Raw genomic sequence first — 19,108 nt, 5'->3', positions numbered from 1 at the left:
TGTAAACAAACTACCGTATTTACTCGAATCTAAGACACACCTTTTATCGGTTTTTGTGATCAAAAAAACCTCCTGCGGCTTAGAATCGAGTGCAAAGTAAGTGGAAGTTCTGAAAACTGTTGGTAGGTGCCACCACAACTAACTTCTGCTGTCGAATATACACAGCGCTACACAGGCACAAAGATAAATACTGGCACCAAAACCTCTGTGTCAGTAAATAAACTAAAAAAAAGGTAGAATAGGAGCTTCTTTTTCTCACCCCGAGTTTCGACAACTGCATTTTCATACATTACCCAATGAAGTAAATAGAAATTCCATATTGTTCATCTTCGAACGTAGCAGTCTTTCAAATATTCGTAGGCAACAAAAATAAATTTCTTTACACAAAAATACCAACAACGCACGAGGCTTTAGGACTGTTGCACGAGTTGATACACTGGGGCTCATTAAGATTTCACGTAGCGGCACCTATTGCTTCGTGGAATTTTGTGAAGTGCTTGTTGGTGTTAGTGAACCATAATGAAGTGCTTTCATTATAGTGCCAAATTCAAGAGGGGAGTTATTTGCTAGAGAGCAAAAAATTGAAAATTTTAAGGCTGGTCGCAGCTGGATTGATCTGTTTATGAAACGCTGGGGTTTTTCACTTCGGAGGCGAACTTTAGTTGCACAGAGGCTGCCGAAAAATTATGAAGAAAAACTTGTGGAATTTCAGTGCTTCATAATTAGGCAGTGCACAGAAAAGCAATACCTTCTTGGTCAGATAGGAAATGCTGATCAAACTCCCGTACATTTTGACTTGTCATATCATCATACGGTTGACGCCAAAGGAAAGAAAGACATGTGTTCTTACATCAGGGGGTGAAAAAACTGCAGATGTCCGTCAAGCTTGCAGATGGACATAAATTACCCCCGCTCATAGTTTTCAAGTGAAAGGCTACCGAAATCTGTAATTGTACAAGCAAACGAAACTGGGTGGCTTTCGGAGGACATGGTGCTGGAATGGATTAGGCGTGTGTGGAATCATCATCCTGGCACAATGCTTGGTTTACGCAGTCTGTTGGTATTAGATGCATACCCAGGCCATACAACAACTGCAGTTAAACGAAAATTAGAGGAAAGCAAAGCGGACTTTGCAGTTATTACAGGTGGGATGAGGTCAATTCCGCAACCACTTGATGTCTGTCTGAATAAACCATTTAAGGACAAGCTTAAACGCATGTACACAGACAGGCTTTCAAAAAGCGATAGACAACTGACACCAACAGGACATGTAAAATGTGCAAGTTTGTCGCAAGTGTGCCAACGGATTTATGATGCATGGAAATGTGTTCCAAATCAGGCTGTGCAACAAGCATTTAAAAAATGTTCGATATCCAATGCACTAGATGGTACAGAGGACGATGCTCTGTATGAAGAAATGAGCAACAAAGATTTGAGTGATAGTGATTCAGAATCATGACTGATATTTTAAACATTTCATATAAGATGTATTACAAACCTAACAAAATTTTGTTAGAAATTAAATGCTGAAATTTAAAAGTTATTTTCATTCTTATTTTATAAGTGTTGCTACTCTGCATAGCACAGGATAGAAAAGTGTGGAGAGCTGCATGAAACCAGTCTATGGACTGAAGACAAGAACAACACTCTCTGCATTTGAAGTCATCACTGAAACTCTACTACAAAAATCCGAATGGCAAGATTGTTTGGGATGTAGGTCAATATGGCCAACTCTAAGTTCTGAATTTTTTCTTACCTATGACAAGAGATGGTTGCTAATAGGAACTTTTATGAATCGTGAATCACGTGCAGTATTCTCTTCACCATATGAATAAAACGAATGTAAACATTATGCCATGTATTTTTTCATGTTTGCTGCTATCTCATTCAAATCCTGTCTGCCTAATAAACTAAGAAACTAGAGTGAGACGACAGCAAATGCGGAAGAATATACATATCATGTCAAGTTTATATTCATATTATTCTTATGCTGAATAGTGATACAATCAGAAATGGCAACTGACTAGATTTTTAAATCTAAAATGGCTAATTTCTGTGCAGATTGTAATGTACTAAAGAGGCGTCTGCAAAGATTTTCAAACGGAGAAAAATTTTTCCTAAATTCTCATTCAGAGCATTTTCTAACATACGCAGTCTATTATTTGGTTCTTGTTGATCACTATCAAAGAAAGCAGCAGTGTAAGTAACAACAAATAACAGTCTCTTGCCATTGTTTCACTAATGAGACAATTCCTTTGGCAGTAGAGCACACAAAAGCAAGCCATGCCGTGAGCGGCGACAGGTCGTAAACACTCATTATCAGAAAGTGACAAACAATGCATGACAGTACAATAATGCGTTTTCAGCTTAGAGTGACATAAACACCTATAACAAAGAGAACAAAGCAAAATATGCAATCAATTCAAACCAGACGAAGTAAGGGAAAAAGGAAGGGTGCCCATGTAAATACGGACGGAGCGCCTGACGCACAGCAATGGCTTAACTGCTAAGCTTACGACTCGAACCAAACTACTGTAGCTGTATCTTCATCCATTCGACCTAAATTGTTTCTCTTGTTACAATGGTCCAAATTTGTTTCGATTTGGTGGTGTGGTCTAAAACTTATGTCTCCCCTTGAATTTAGTCTCAAATTTCAGGTGCAGCTTAGATACGGGAAAAATTTTTTCCTTAATTTCGAGTCTCATTTTTCAGGTGCGGCTTAGATTTGAGTAAATACGGTATTCTGCTAGTTATGGACAGATGTGCATTTCAAAGGGGAATATCACTTTATATTACTAAGCTTTCCTGCTCACAGAAGTCAATCTCCAGAAACATCCTACGAGAGCAATAGATTTGAAAACCCTTACAATAATGACTAGGGACCTTAAAATGTCCCAACAAATGATTGTTTATGCTGAGAATCAGCAGTATTTTCGAAAGGTGTACAACATGCTCACTTATTTATGATGTTTCTCAACATTACTTTTCTTTACCCACCCAGTTTAATAATTACAAAATTGGCAGAATGTTCTGTTAATGATAATGTTAATGTTCTGTTGTCATTCATAGCTGTCTGACCCATACTTGACAACACTACAGATAAAACCCACAAGGTACTTAATGTAAAAGTAGAGCCAAAAATAACTATTTGTACACTAGGGAATGACTTTCAGTGTGGTTGAAATACTTTGACAGTCACTAAAGTGCAGAATGCAGATGCTATAAACTGGCAGTAAGCTTTCCTGCTGAGAAAGGGAAAAAGGAAGGGTGCCCATGTAAATACGGACGGAGCGCCTGACGCATAGCAATGGCTTAACTGCTAAGCTTACGACTCGAACCAAACTACTGTAGCTGTATCTTCATCCATTCGACGTAAATTGTTTCTCTTGTTACAATGGTCCAAATTTGTTTCGATTTGGTGGTGTGGTCTAAAACTTATGTCTCCCCTTGAATTTAGAGTCTCAAATTTCAGGTGCAGCTTAGATACGGGAAAAATTTTTTCCTTAATTTCGAGTCTCATTTTTCAGGTGCGGCTTAGATTTGAGTAAATACGGTATTCTGCTAGTTATGGACAGATGTGCATTTCAAAGGGGAATATCACTTTATATTACCAGGAAGTCTTGTTTCAAGTTCACTACATGACTTAACCCTTACGCAGTTGCGCGGTGTGTTCAGAACACCCCAGTCATCCTTATTGGTGGATTATTACATAATAGATATGAGTGTAACATCATGTTCTTTGGTATCTTTCTATGATGTAATATGAAAGCTTTGAGAATCTACAATGGAAGCGCAAGTTCCAAGAAAACACAACAATGTGCCTTAGGGTATTGTCGGCATCCCGCGCGACTCTCTATATGTTGCAGTGCTGCGAGAAAGCGCACAGTTGTGTTCCATAGCAGCTGCTTGTATTTTGTCACTCTGTGCAGTTAAAACAGCTATGGATCATTACGTAATGGAACAAGAAAAAGTGCAGAAGCTTCTGGAAGTGGTCTTAGACGAAACTTTTGTAGGAGGAGAAGACGAAGAGGAGGAAACAGACAGTTGTGAAGTTCTCTCTCATCACAGTGACACAGAAACGGAGGATGAAGACACCTGGAACTGGAACCACAAATAAGTGCAGTGGATAATGAAAGCCAGCATGATTTTCTTATTGGAAAGAATAAGGTTACAAAATGGATGAAAAGTTGTCCTAGTCGCAACGTAAGAACTAGAAGTGTAGACCTCATTATTCATCTCCCTGGTGTGAAAGCTATCACAAAATCTGCTAAAACTTCTGTGGACTGTTTTACCAACAAATGAGGAAGAAATCAAATCTCTTCTAGGTCTGTTGATAGTTGCTGGGCATTACAGGGCAGGACACCAAAATCTGGAAGACTTATGGGACACAAATGGTTTTGGAATTACAATATTTCATGCCACACTGAGTTTATGGTACCTTCGTTTCTTCTTGCGTTGTTTGGGATTCGATGATATTCGAAACAGACCACAGCGTAGAGAACTTGATCGCCTAGCTGCATTCAGAGAAGTGTTTGAATTATTCGTGTCAAACTGTGTCAGTAAATATACTATGAATATATGACAGTGGATGAACAACTGGTTGCATTTAGAGGCAAATGCAGTTTCTGACAGTATATACCGAGCAAACCTGCGAAATATGGTTTGAAAATTTTCACTTATGTGATGCAAGGACATGGTACACTTTGGGGATGGAAATCAATGTTGGGAAACAGACAGAGGGTCCCCTTGCACTGTCAAACTCTCCTAAGGAGATTAAATAGACTTATGTGGCCTATCGAATGTACAGGATGCACTCCAGACTTGGTTTGCACCAGAGGTTGTGAACTTAGAAACAGCCTTTTTGGATTCAGAAAGGATATCACCGTAGTTTCATATGTGCCAAAGAAGAGCACAAATGTTATTCTCCTTTCATCTTTGCATCATGACAGTGCCACTGACACTAATACTGTGGAGGAAAAGAAACCAGAAATTGAAACAATGTACAATAAGACCAAAACAGTTGTGGACACAACAGTGAAATGTGTGCTACTTATTCAACCTCAAGAAAAACTACACGTTGACCACTTACCCTATTTTTCCAAATGATTGACATTGCTTGCATTAACGCCTTCATCATATACGCAAATAATAACAATGAGAGGATTTCCTGAAGAATGTTTTACGTGATGTCGGAAGGTCATTAGTAAATCCCATAGTGTGCAAGACAGCAGCAAATCACTCCCTGCCTAAACAAGTTAGACAGAAAGCAGCTAAAATGGCGGGAATTGAAGACAGCAACTATGCACCACCTTCTGAACAAAGAATACATAATTACGCCCAAGCGATGCACAGTTTGTCCCTGAGTAAAGATATAAGAGTTAAATCGCACTGTGATCAATGTTTGAAAGTTTTGTGTGTAAAGCACATGAGAAATGTGTGGGGAAAGTGTTACAATAACGCACCCCTTGCAGCCAGTGATTGTGACCGATTTCATAAAATGTTTGTACGAGTTGACTGAATAAATGTTTAATTATATGTGTAATGCCTTATGCCTGTAATACAGTATGAAGAATAACAGAAATAACTAATTAAACAAAATGTTGTAAGAAAATGGGAATTATTGCATATATTTCAAATAACCCGATTTAATACTAAGGTAATATTCAATGAAACGATAATGCACTGGGAGGTAACATTCTAAATGGCCATTTGTGAAGTAAACATATTCATATCAGTGATATGCTGCACAACGTCATTATAGCCACTTTTATTTGGGGTGTTAGCAACACCTTGCGTGACTATTAATGTTACAAAAAGCCGCGCGACCGCATAAGGTTTAAGAAGGAAAGTAATGCAACTTTGCTTAAATTCATTTTCTTTCTCTGTAGAAGTCTTAATATGTGTAATTACCCTCAGTTTCAAATCATAAATGTTCATGATGTTCTCTGCCAGGAGACCCTTCCTGCATATTGGGAGATGAATTTCTTAACAATGCCCTCCACTGAAACCATTAAGTCTTCTAGATGGATCTGAAGCCCAGGCTTCAAACAAGTTATTCACCCTTTGCACTTCAGTGCACTTCGGCCAAAACTGGACAAAGGAAAATGAGATACACAAAAAGTTTTTTATCTATGTACATGGACTGTAGGAATATGGCAGAATAATTCCTCTCCTCAGACTTTGCAATACCAAACACAGTAGGGAGTTAGAGCCATTGTTCTACAATTTGAGCAACTGCACTTCTTACCAAAAGCCATCTGCTGTGGGATACATGAACAAGTTTTCTAGGCTCATGTCTATCATTTATTGTGGCAAACAGTGATTTGTCATGCAAGGACATATAAGAGATGGGCAAATCAGTTATAAGTCAATATCATCAGCAAACACTCTGAAGCTGATCAAATAGCTAACTGTAATGTACAGCACGCACACCGAATCGTGATGAGACTGGAACATTCATTTCGCATCCTGGCACAAACTCCATCGTAATTTCCTGTCACTAAACGTTTGCAGCACACCTGATACTTTGAGCATCAGTTTTGTAGCTCAAAGTGACAAAAAAGTAGATGTCAGACTTGTTTTACTACGACCAAAATACACCATTACAAATCCCCAACATTTTGCTAACACTGATATCATTAGAATATGCAATAAGAATACTAAAAGGTCAATTCCCTATTCCTTTTCAGAATAAGATGCAAACATAAATTTCATTACTGCACTGCACTTTGTTCTATGGATTTTAATTTCTGCTGTAGTTGGATGATCATTAAACATACTTATGTATAGTTCTCTGAGATTGTCATGAATGACTTGCCAAAAAGACAGGTCTGTGGAGAACTGTAATAGATGGCAAAATCATCGACAAAAAGGGATCCGGAGACAGGCCATTATACGGTTAATGGCGACAGCAAAGAGGACGACGCTCAGGACGGAACCCTGAGGCACACCATTTTCCTGAATAAAGATGTTCGATACGGCAGAACCCACACACACCCCTTGAAAACTCTTGTCTCGTAAAAATGCCGGAAGAAAAGAGGGCAGCCACCCACGGAAACCCCCTCTGTAAAGAGTACAGAGGATAGCAGTTCTCCAGAAGGTGTGGTAGGCCTTCTCCAAATCGATAAACACAGCCACAGTCAGGGATTTCCGCAGAAAACCATTCATGATATGGGTGGACAAAGTAACGAGATGGTCAACTGCAGAATGCCGCGCTCGAAATCCACACTGTGCATTTGTGAGTAAATGGTGAGACTTGAGCCACCACACCAGCCGGGCATGAATCATACGTTCCATCACCTTGCAAATGCAGCTGGTAAGAGATGGGGCGGTCGCTAGAATGAAGGTTTTTGTCCTTACCGGGCTTAGGTATGCGTATTATGGTTGCTCCACACCAGCATCCAGGAAATGTGCCCTCAGCCCAGATGCAATTGTATGTGTTAAGCAGAAAGTGCTTGCCCACAAGAGAGAGGTGCTGCAACATCTGAATGTTGATAGCTTCTGACCCTGGGGCGGAGAACCGGGATGAATTGAGAGCATTATCTAGCTCCCTCATAGTGAATGCGGCATTGTAGCACTCTTGATTCGGAGAGGAGAAGGGTATCGCCCGCGCCTCCTCCACTCATTTCCTATGGATGAAGGCAGGGTGATATTGGGAAGAGCTTGAAACTTCTGCAAAATGGCGGCACAAGGTGTTGGAGATAGCAACAGGATCCACGATGACATCGGAACTTACTGTCAGGCCAGAAATGAGGGAATGGATCTTGGTTCCAGAGAGCTGTCGGAGATTGGCCCACATGACAGAGGAAGGTGTGTAACTGTTAAAAGAACTAGTGAATGAAATCCAACTAGCTCTTTTGCTATCCCGAAGAACTCGACGACACTTTGCACACATCTGCTTTTTCGCATAGGGTGGCAGTTAAAAATGCGAAGAGCATGTCTCGTGCACAAATTGTGTCACGACATGCCTCAGTCCACCAAGGGACTGAGACACAACGTGGTAAAGAGGAAATGCGAGGAATGGAATGTTCTGCTGCAGTAAGGATAACAATGGTGAGATTGTCCACCTGGTCATCACAACTGAGGAAATCTTGTTCTGCGAAGGTAGCCAGGGAGGAGTAAAGCTGCCAGTCAGCCTTAGTAAGCTGCCATTTGGGCATGCATATGGATGGGGTAGGAGTCAGCAGACAGAGAGCAAACAGGAAATGGTCGCTCGAGTAGGTGTCAGAAAGAATGGACCACTCAAGACGATGGGCAAGCTGAGCAGTGCAAAACGATAGGTCCAAATGGGAATAGGTGTGTGAGGAGTCTGAAAGGAAATTGGGTGATCCAGTGTTAAGGCAGAAGAGGTTGAGTTGGTTAAGAATGTCAGCCACAAGGGCACCTCTCTGGCAGGTCCTGGGAGAACCCCAAAGGGGATGATGCACATTAAAGTCACCAAGCAGCAAAAATGGGGGAGGTAGCTACCCAATAAGCTGAAGGAAGACTGCCCTGGTGACATCGAAGGACAGAGGTACATAAATAGTACAGAGGAAGAAAGTCAGTTGGGGAAGGAAAAGGCGAACAGCAACAGCTTGAAGATGGGTAGTCAGGGACATGAGTTGACTATGAAAGTCATCCTGTATGAGCAGCATGATGCCCCCATGAGATGGGATGCCGACCTCAGCGAAAAGGTCAAAACAAATTTGTAAGTAATGCGAAAGCTCAAAGCGGTCTTGAGCGCACAATTTCATTTCCTGAAGGCAGAGTACAACGGGATGCTGTGATGCTAGGAGTAGCCATAAATCCTCTTTGTGGGACCAAAGGCCGTGAACGTTCCATTGGAGGACAGTCATGAGGAGGAAGAGATGTAGGGGTGTCAACTCAGTGGCCGCCGAGAGACTGCCAGTGGAGACTCGCTACTACAGGGCACAGAAGCAGGAGGATCCTGCTCCTGGGGACCACAGGGGCATCGGCATGCTTGTACGATTGGTCTGCGATGTCCAACGCTGAAAAACGGTTGGTGGTGCGCACCGGCGAGAAAGGCCGGCCAGGCTAAGTGACCATGTGGCGACACCTTTAAGCAGGATCTTCGAGTTGGTGAAGGAGAAAGGAGAAGACCATTTGTCTTTAGCGGACTTCTTCGAACCCTTCTGGTTATAGGAAGACTTGGGTGTTGTTTGGCTGGAGGGACAGAGGATGTCTTCTCGGGAGTACTCCTCCTGTCCTTTCCCACCTGCCATTTGTGTAGTAGGTGGCTTCGCCCCTTTAGGCGAGAGTTTGACTTTTTGTTGCACAGCAGGACGAGGGGACAACGATGCTACCTTGACACTGGGCAACTTCACAACCTAAGAGCCAAATTTGAGGTCACGTGTTTGCATGGCCATGTCCTTCATGGAGCAAGTAACAAGAATTGAACTATAGCTGCCAGATGGGAGAACACATAGTTTGTGACTAGCCAGTAACTTGAGAGCTACTGGGTAAGGCACTTTTCCTTTACCCGAATCTCTTGAACAGCCCCCGCTCATCTAGATACAAGGGACAATCCCGGGAGGAGGCAGCTTGGCCGCCATTGCAGTTGATACAGTGGGGAGGAGGAGGTGGACGTCCGACCTCATGTGCATCCCTGCCACAGGTTCGCATGTGGCTGGGTGTCGACAAGACTTTCTAGTGTGAGTGAACCAATGACACTGGTAGCAGCCCATCAGATTCGGAATGTACGGCCGGAATGTGATGATTTCATAGCCTGCTTTAATCTTGGATGGCAGCACCACCTTATCAAAGATAAGGAAAAAGAGCGTGGGTGGGCACCAAGGAGGAATCGACCTTTTTCATTACACAATGGACAGCAATGACACTCTGATCAGAGAGGTAAGATTGTATTTCCGTCTCTGTTAGACCGTCAAGCAGCCTGGTGTAAATTACACCACGGGAAGAATTCAAAGTTCTGTGTACCTCGACACGAACAGGATAACCGTGGAGAAGTGAGGCAAGAACTAGTTGTGCTTGAGAATAAGACGCCGTCTTCAAAAGCAAAGTGCCATTCCATAAATGAGAGCACGATGTCACAGGACCAGCAATTGCATCAACACCTTTCTGAATAATAAACGGATTGACCATGGCAAAGGACTGACCACCTGCAGTATGTGTCTGTTTACGTTTCATCGACATCGATGGAGAGGATGATTGACTCGTCGTGAGGAAATCCCCCACGATTGCCAGAGTCTCCGATGGCGCGCTCCTTCCAACTGGGTGCCCCCTTCACAAGATTGTTCACACCTCAGGTCACACCTCCAGAACACCTGGCAGAGGGACCAACGGGGGTGATCTGGGAAGGTTACAGCTCAGTCAATTACCCCTCCCTGGGCCTGGCCTGTACCGGGGGTACGTGCGAACCCTACCTGTCGACCCGGGACTGGGAATTATGCGTTACCCAGTCACGTTTTACGCATCAGACACATAGGGCGGTCTTCAGGAGCGCACAGGGAGGAGGAAGAAGAAGAAAAAAAAAAAGAGGATCCTTAAACGCCGAAGCAGAGGAACAAGAGGAGAAGGGAAACAAAGAAAGTAAAAAGGAGTGAAAAAGAAAGTCGAGACTGTTCGCAGGTAAGCGACAGAATGCAGAACAGCAAGAGGATAGACATACAGCACAGAAGGGAAAAAGTGCTGCAAAGACAGGGGCATCGTGGTAGCCAAGCACAAACCTACCAAAGAGTGACGAGCCCCCTGGGTAGGGGGTCTGACATGCTAACATTAGCTACAAACTGGCTACTAAGTTTGAGGAAGTAAATAGCAAAAACTATTACACTTCTTACTGTACCCTGAAACATTTTAATAATGCACAGCTGAAAAAGGAGATTTTCTTTTTAGACCTGAGTGCTTTGTGAAATCTGGCCCTAACACAACCAAAAATAAAGCAGCAGTTCCTGCAGAAACTGACACCTCAGAACTCTGAACTCTACTGCTCATGAGCAGTATGCAAAAACTGCCAAAGGCCTACAGAGCGAGCGTGCGAGATAGAGAGAGACAGACTTACCAAGGACATCTTTAGCTTTCCGATAACTAATTTCATTTGGTGGTTTTGGCAGTGATTCTGTTGGCACATCAGGCAATTTATCAATATCAAATTCTGGATGCCAACGTGTCAACTTTGATTTCTCCAGTATCAATGGTGGATCCAAAGTCTTTAAAAAAGCCTGAAAAATCAATTAAAAAAATCAGGTTAATTACTGTGAGAGTGAAGATCTCCACATAAATGTTGTAGTATGGGATGCACAGGGGAAGTGAATAGTGTAAAATACATCTCTTCCATGATTTAATGAAGACAACAAACCACTGTTTGCACCTTTATTTTCACACCACATTTCATTGCACGCAAAAGACGGAAATTACAACCAAAAATACCTGTCTGAAAGCAACTTTGCACAAGCACAGTCTGGTTCCAAACATACTACTCCACGTGTTATACATAAATTATTTTTTGCTCCTTGCTTATTTCAAAGTTGTAATTATTTTCAATAATTTAACAAAACAATAAAACACTACTGAAACAATCAGAAAAGCATCTCTTGTTGATCTAATTCCATGGGCTATTTCAGAAGACATGACAAATGCTTCTGCTGAGAAAACATTTCTGATCTTAGACTGCAACAAGTGTGGCTATGTTGCCCACACATTCCAAAAACTAGGAGAATAATATATATATATATTTTTTCTCCCCACCACTGATGAAAGTGACAACAATAGTGATTATATATATATATATATATATATATATATATATATATATATATATATATATATATATATCACTATTGTTGTCACTTTCATCAGTGGTGGGGAGAAAAGTGAGTGTTCTTGCAGAACCAGAAGTAATAGTGATACATAGGTATTGCAATTATAAAAGTGAATAACTGCTACAGGGTAAGTATGCAATTATGCACAACAAACATCGGCTATTAACATATTAGTGCTACAAAATCACAAGAACATTTTTTTAAGGTGTGTATACAAGATTATACCAGCAATGGAGGCACAGCAGTGATGTCATACTATGAATCACTTATATGTTGACTTCATTGAGACTAGAACTTGTGTAAGAATGCAACAATGAAGCTGTCAACACTATTTACTTTTACACATTGACCATCTCATACTTTTATTATGATTTGCTGGTTGTTTCGTCCCCCTTTACTGGCAAAATTTGATTTGCATTATTGCCTATGAAAGAGTTTCACTTCTACGAGTGTACCTTTCATTGTCCTTTGCAAAACCATTGTCAATTCAAGTCCATATAAGCACAATACAAGTTTTTTTGTGATACTGTATCTCAGGTTTGTTTGTTGCATGAAATGTAACCCAAAGTAATTGTATCCCCCACCCATAAAGATCTGCTGTACTTGACAAGACTTTCAACTCCTACTAAAGGCAGCGCATTTGGGGCACATATAGCACAAGAAGTGGCTAACAAAACAAATTGTTGACAAATCACAGGCTCCCAAAAAGTTTGCAAATGGTTGGTCAAAGGTGTAAATAGTTAACAGCACCAGGATTGAGGCACTGCACTAAATTGTATGATTCAATTATCAGAACCCCCACCTTATCAAAGAATTCACAATTCCGCACTTAGATTTAAATAAAGATGATAAAAATGTGATTTGTCTGGGCAATCATGGTGAATTACATAAATATGCAACAGAAACAACTAAGGATGCTAACATATTAAAATTGACTTACCTCATGCTGATCTTTCACTATTTCCAGTAATTTACTATGGAACACTTTCCTTCGCTCCAGAAGATAAGAGGGAGTCATTGTTGGTTCAACTTTTGAGTTATCTACACCAACTAGAACAAACATTTCTTGTGTTACACATAATAAAAAGCCAGAGAAAGGAAGAAATTGGTCACTAAAACTAACGTACCTTCTTGCATTTTCAACAACACTGGCACCAGTGTAAGCTCATATTTCTCTTGCTTCACTGCACACCCAAAAGCATGGCATTTCTGCTGAGTGTAAGTATATGCTTCTGGATATACATGCTTTATTTGACCCAGGTGAAATTCTGTGAATTCTCTAAAATGGAAGAGGAAACAATTACCAGTTCAGAATACAGAAATCCTTGCTCCTCACACCTTAATAAATGTATGCTTCAGGCACAATTCAACAACTCATCAATAGTTTTGCCTTTCACAAAATATTTCTTGAAACCAGGTACGAAAGAGAAAAGCTAAAAAGAACGATATTTTTGCAAGTGATTCTTAGTACATTTTGTTAAACTTTTAAACTAACTTAAATTTGTGAATCAACATGTGCAGTGACGGCAGGTGCCATTGCTAGAGCTCTCGCAAAAACAATATAGCGCACTAAGTTATTTTATTCAGTAAACAATAAAGTTGTGAATCTCTGTAGAGACCCCAACCTTACACCACATGTTTTCAGTGACTGTCTACACTCCTCTGGGAGCGGTCAAAAGGCTTCAGCTGAACAGGCTCTTTCACAACATTATATAGATGTCATGTAAGGTGAAGCTGTTATTAGTGGTGCCCCCCTTCCTCCCCCTCCCCCCATGAGTAGGTGCATTACACTAGTAACATATCATTTCTTGTGTATGGTGTACATAGAATTTATTAAATACTGGAAAGTGTCGCAGACACACCTCCAACCAATCTACTTAAAGAAGACCATTAAAATGTGATACATTCCATAAGAAAACACCAGATGTGTAGGAATAAGTACTACCTTGCGAAGTGCCTTGTTTCCAATGAGGATCTACAAATTCAAATAATATATGATGATAAATTTGACACAAGCATAACTTGTTTTATCACTCACCAGCATTTATGGGCATCGGAGGATTATTGCTAAGAATCACTACTGATCACTGTGTCTGTGTCCGTGTGTGTGTGTGTGTGTGTGTGTGTGTGTGTGTGTGTGTGTGTGTGTGTGTGTGTGTGTGAGAGAGAGAGAGAGAGAGAGAGAGAGAGAGAGAGAACCCAGCATAGTAAACAGCAGTCTCAAAAACTTACTTCCTAAGCATCTCGCGCACAGCAGGACTAACTTTGTTGAATGTGACAGCTTCTTTGCGATTGTGCATCATGGAGACAACTGTATCAAGACAGCGGAACGCCTCAGCCAGACAACGGTAAGAGTAAGGCAAAGGTAATGATGGCACCTCAGATCGTGCAAGTGCTGCATATCGCTGATGAGCAGGTGATTTCAGAGGGCTCTTGAGTGGGCTCAACAACTTCTGTGGTGTGCTGCTAACACTGCTCTGAGGGCTGAAAGCAGCAAGAATTTAAATGCTACATTTCAAATTATTATGAATAGCTGTATATTGAAATATTAAGGCTAATAATAATAACAATGAACAAAAAATCATCAAATAAAACTGTATGCAAATGAAATTCAATTATTCATTTATTAAAGATAAAAAACATTACACTATGAAAATAACTATTATTATACTGTATATCATTCCTAACTGAAGGTAAGTACCCATTCACACTATACCACACTTCAAGAAAAAGTCCAAGACAAAAATTGAAATACTGGAAATGATAAAACAAACACAGTACACCCATGTAGTTACTGTAAAACAAGTGGCATCACACAAAATTAGGAGGTAAAGTGAGGAGGGGTGGGATCAGGGGCGGAAGCCACATAAATTGAGCCAGTGACACGAACAATGTTATGATGAAACACAGCCAAACTACCATTAGGAGAATTGTAGACGTCCTTTTGCACAACACTAGCACTGATCTACATCTGCATCCATACTCTCCAAACCACCGTGAAGTGCATGGTGGAGTATGCATCCCATTGCACCAGTTATTAGCGTTTCTTCTCGTTCCATTCATATAAGGAGTGCGGCAAGAATGATTACTTAAATGCCTCTGTGCGTGCTGTAATTAATCTAATCTTGTTCTCACTGTCATATATAAGTGACACACAGGAGGTTCAACATATTCCTAGAGTCATCATTTAAAGCTGGTTCTTGAAACATTGTTAATATACATTCTCATGGTAGTTCACATCTGTCTTGATAAGTCTACCAGTTCAGTTTCTTCAGCATCTCTGCGAGATTCTCCCACGGGTCAAACAAACCTGCGATCATCATACGTTCAATATTCCCCATTAGTCCTACTTGGTGCGAGTCCCACACACTTGAGTAATATTCTAGATCAGGTCACGAGTGATTTATGAGCAATCCCCTTTGTAGACTGATTGCACTTCCCCAATATTGTACCAATAAACCTAGGCCTAGCACCCGTTTTACCCACAACTAAGCCTACACGATCATTCCATTTCATATTCCTACAAAGCGTTATATGCAATCTTATCAAGATCTGACTGAATATTTGTGCAGCTTCTCTCAGACAGTACTTCATTATAGATAACTACATCACCCACAAAAAGGCAGAGTTTACTTTTGATATTGTCTGCAAGGTAATTAATATTCAACATGAACAGCAGGAGTTCCAAAACACTTCCCTGAGGCACATCTGAAGTTACTTCTATATCTGACGAAGACTCTCCATTCAAGGTATCATGCTACTACAAAGTTTTCAATCCAGTCACAAATTTCGCTCAATACCCCATATGATCAAACTTTTGGCAACAATCATAGGTTTGGTACTGAATCAACTGCTTTTTGGACATCAAGAAATACTGCATCTACACAACTGCCTTGATCCACAGCTTTCAGTATGTCATGAGAAAAAGGTGCGAGTTGGATTTCACATGATCGATGTTTTCGGAACCCATGGTTGTTGGCATTAAGCGTTGTTATGTCTGAGCTCGCAACAAGTCTGAAGATTCTACAGCAAACTGAGGCCAAAGATATTGGATGGTAGTTTTGTGAATCACTTCTACTACCCTTCTTGCAGACTGATGTTACCTATGCTTTCTTCCAACTGACAGGCACAGTTTTTTGTTCAAGGGATATACGAGAGATTATAGTTAGAAGGGAGAAAAACGCAGGCATAAATTCAGTACGTAATCTTATAGGGATTTCACCAGGCCCTGGAGCTTTGTTAAATTAACGATTTCAGCTGTTTCTCAACACCTTTGACACAAATGTGGATTTCATTCACTTTTTCAACGGTAAGAGGATTACATTGGAGCAATTCTCTTGTGCCTTCCTCTGTAAAGAAACATCTGAAAACTGAGTTACGCAATTCAGCTTTTGCTTTGCTGCCCTCAATTTCAGTTCCTGTCTCATTTCCTACGGATTGGACACTAACTTTGGCACCACTAACAGTCTTTACATACACCTGAATTTCTTTGGGTTCTGTGGAATATCACTTGATAATATTCTGCTATGGACGTTACTGACGGCTTCAGTCATTGCTCACCTGACAGCCAAACGCAATTCATTCAGCATCTCTATATCTGGAGGCTTATGCTTAGTTTTACATCTATTATGAAGTAGTCTCCGCTTCTTTAGTTCCTTTACAGTGACTATGTACCACAGAGGGTCCCTCCCATTATGAACTGTTGTACTGGGTACATATCCATCCAGTGCATGGCCCATTATTCTTTTAAATTTGAGCCATAGTTCCTCTACGTGCCCTGGCCCTGTGATGAAAGTTTCAAATTCCTCACTGAGATATCACACTCCTGACTTTTTATCTAGTTTATTGCACATATACATCTTTCTGCTTGTTTTAGTTGTTCTTTGTACTTTGGTAATCATTGTTGCCACAACCGTGTCATGATCACTGATACCAGTTTTGATGTGGACATCCTCAAAGAGGTCAGGTCTATTTGTTGCCATTTGATCCAAAGTATTTCCATAATGAGTGGGGTTCCAAACTATATATTCTAGGTAGTTTTCACAGGATGCATTTAGTAATATTTCACAGGATACCTTATCATGCCCACCACTAGCAAACTGTAATGTTCCTAATTGATTGTTAGATGATTAAAGTCTCCATCAATGATTACAGTATGGTAGGAGAACTTACAAACAAGTCAACTAAGATTTTCTTTAAAGTTTTCATTTACCTCAACAGACGAGTCTGGTGGGTGATAGAAGGATCCAATTATCATTTAATGCCCATACAATCTCACCTGCAGCTTCAATTTCTCTCTCAGTGGATTTGAGTTTATTGTGACAAATACATGACCTCCATTTCCCATTAGCCTATTCTTTTAATGTACACTTGAATTTTCCCCAAAAATCTCACTGCTATCAATTTCTGGTTTCAACCAACTTTCTGTACCTAGCATTATGTGAGCTCCGCCACTTTTCAGGAGTGCTTCAAACGCTGGCACTTTGTTGCGAATACTTTGGCAGTTAACCATTACAATTTTAATACTCTCACCTGCAAGAGATATTTCTTTCAATCTTACAACCAATCTTCTCCGTTTCCTACAGCTATTGGTATCTGTATTGGATGGAGTCTCCTTAAAAAAAAAAAAAAAAGGGAGGGGGGGGAGAGAAGAAGATCTCGTGTGCGCCCCACACACAGGGAGCCACCTGGGTAGCAGCCTCTGATGTATAGTACCCACCTGACCCATTTAGGGGCACCCTGCAGCTCTCAACCCTATGACAAAAGTCCTTCCACTTGACTCACAACCAAGGGGCCACACTCAATTCTGGAGACAATGCTACAAACTGTGAGCTTCCTTGAAACTCTGTGTGCAAGGCTAGTCTTCTCAATCTTCTCTGCTATTCATTCACTGGAGTAATCCAAGTATGACCTTGAGGCCCAGACAACAGGCATCGAGTGTTCCAATGTACGCCACAATCTGCAATTGCTTGCACCCTGTAGGGTAGTACTTGAGGTAACTTTGGTACCAGAACCACAGTTACATGACTTTCAGGTGCCCTTCCAAAACACCGATTCGCAGCACCTGTAAATCATTTGACAGTAGTCAAAGCGATTTCCAGCTGCTTACAAACGTCAACCAACTCGTCCCGTGTTTGAGAACAGCATTCATAGTGGGGCTGCATTTAGCTAGTGCAATGCATATAGGACAGTTAACAGACAACTTTAAGTTAAGTCCGCTGATTATCTTTTAATCTGTTGAGCTAGAAAGCTGCTAATTACCTATAATAATTGAAGCAAATACACAAAATGAGATTTCTATTAACCCTAGAAACATCCAGTACGGGCAAAAATTTCCCGTACATTTTTATTTTTTTAAAAATGGCGTGGCAAATATCCTATGTTTTTGGGTCTTCTTCTATTTGTCTGTTGCCTTATAATACACTATGCTGTACGTTTCTATAGTTAAATTTTTATAATTGCAAGTACAAAATAGGAATTTTAGGCCCACGGGCACATTCTGCCCGGGCTTGGTACTCCACGCGACCATAATTCTTATTATCTTCCCAACAACCACCAAGCATGGGCAAAATTTGCCTGTATGTTTTTCTTTCTTTTATTCAGTTTGCAACCTCAAACATAAGTTTTCCAGTGGTTTGTTTTGTTGAGTTTCACTTTCATTGTTGATTTTAGACTTGCCATTATTACTATTACCAGTTTGTCACAGTAGAGCAACGCCTTTATTGTAAAGTAGATTTTGTAAGATGAGTTATAGAGGCTTGAACAACGCAGAAGTTCTTGCAGAACTGTTTCTCAATGACGAATTATCAGATTTAAGTGATTTTGAGTCAGATCATACAGAAGTAGAAAAGGATTCCAGTGAAGAAGCGGAGGACAATGAATAAGAAACAAACCATGCAGGTAACACTACAAATAAATATGTTACAAGTTCTGGCAGAGTGTATCTTGCAGATGCTCCGAGACATAGTAAAAGGGATTTTGGTAACATAGTCCATGAACGTCAAGGAATAACCAGTGCTGGGAAAGTAACAAGCATATGTGAATCATTTAAAGAAATTTTCACTCCTGAATTAGTATGGAAAATACTTGACCATACAAATGAAGAAGCTGAAAGAGAAAACGTATCTCCCGTTAGCGATTCTGAAATATATGCATTGATGGGAATTTTAATTCTAATGGGAGTTTCCCAGGACACCAATATTTCTTTATCTGATTTATGCTCAAATTTAATGGGAAGAGTGATTTATAGAGGAGCTATGGGTAAGACAAGAGCATATCAGCTATTGAAAATTCTTCGCTTTGATGATAAAGGCACCAGGTCAGAAAGACGTGTA

General features: G+C 40.6%; 2 protein-coding genes across 3 annotated transcripts in view; one reads left to right on the top strand and one right to left on the bottom strand.

The window, feature by feature from the left end:
• Positions 1–19,108, top strand: part of LOC126251818 (D-aspartate oxidase) — a 253,875-nt gene that overhangs the window by 15,848 nt on the left and 218,919 nt on the right. The gene's annotated exons all lie outside the window — the stretch shown is intronic.
• LOC126251817 (DNA replication factor Cdt1) overlaps positions 1–19,108 on the bottom strand; it is an 89,115-nt gene that overhangs the window by 9,088 nt on the left and 60,919 nt on the right. The window contains exons 5-8 of one of the 2 annotated variants that reach the window (XM_049952466.1): positions 14,007–14,258; positions 12,923–13,053; positions 12,715–12,836; positions 11,015–11,174 (exon numbers count right to left, since the gene is read on the bottom strand). In XM_049952466.1, coding sequence (XP_049808423.1) covers positions 11,015–11,174; positions 12,715–12,836; positions 12,923–13,053; positions 14,007–14,258 — 665 coding nt within the window. Of the gene's footprint in view, positions 1–11,014; positions 11,175–12,714; positions 12,837–12,901; positions 13,054–14,006; positions 14,259–19,108 lie in introns of both variants that reach the window. The other variant, XM_049952465.1, reaches the window with a different exon arrangement.

This window comes from Schistocerca nitens, chromosome 4, assembly GCF_023898315.1.
Source record: "Schistocerca nitens isolate TAMUIC-IGC-003100 chromosome 4, iqSchNite1.1, whole genome shotgun sequence".
NCBI lineage: Eukaryota > Metazoa > Arthropoda > Insecta > Orthoptera > Acrididae > Schistocerca > Schistocerca nitens.
The sequence above is the reverse complement of the archived record's forward strand: the minus strand, read 5'-3'. Positions and strand labels throughout refer to the sequence as shown.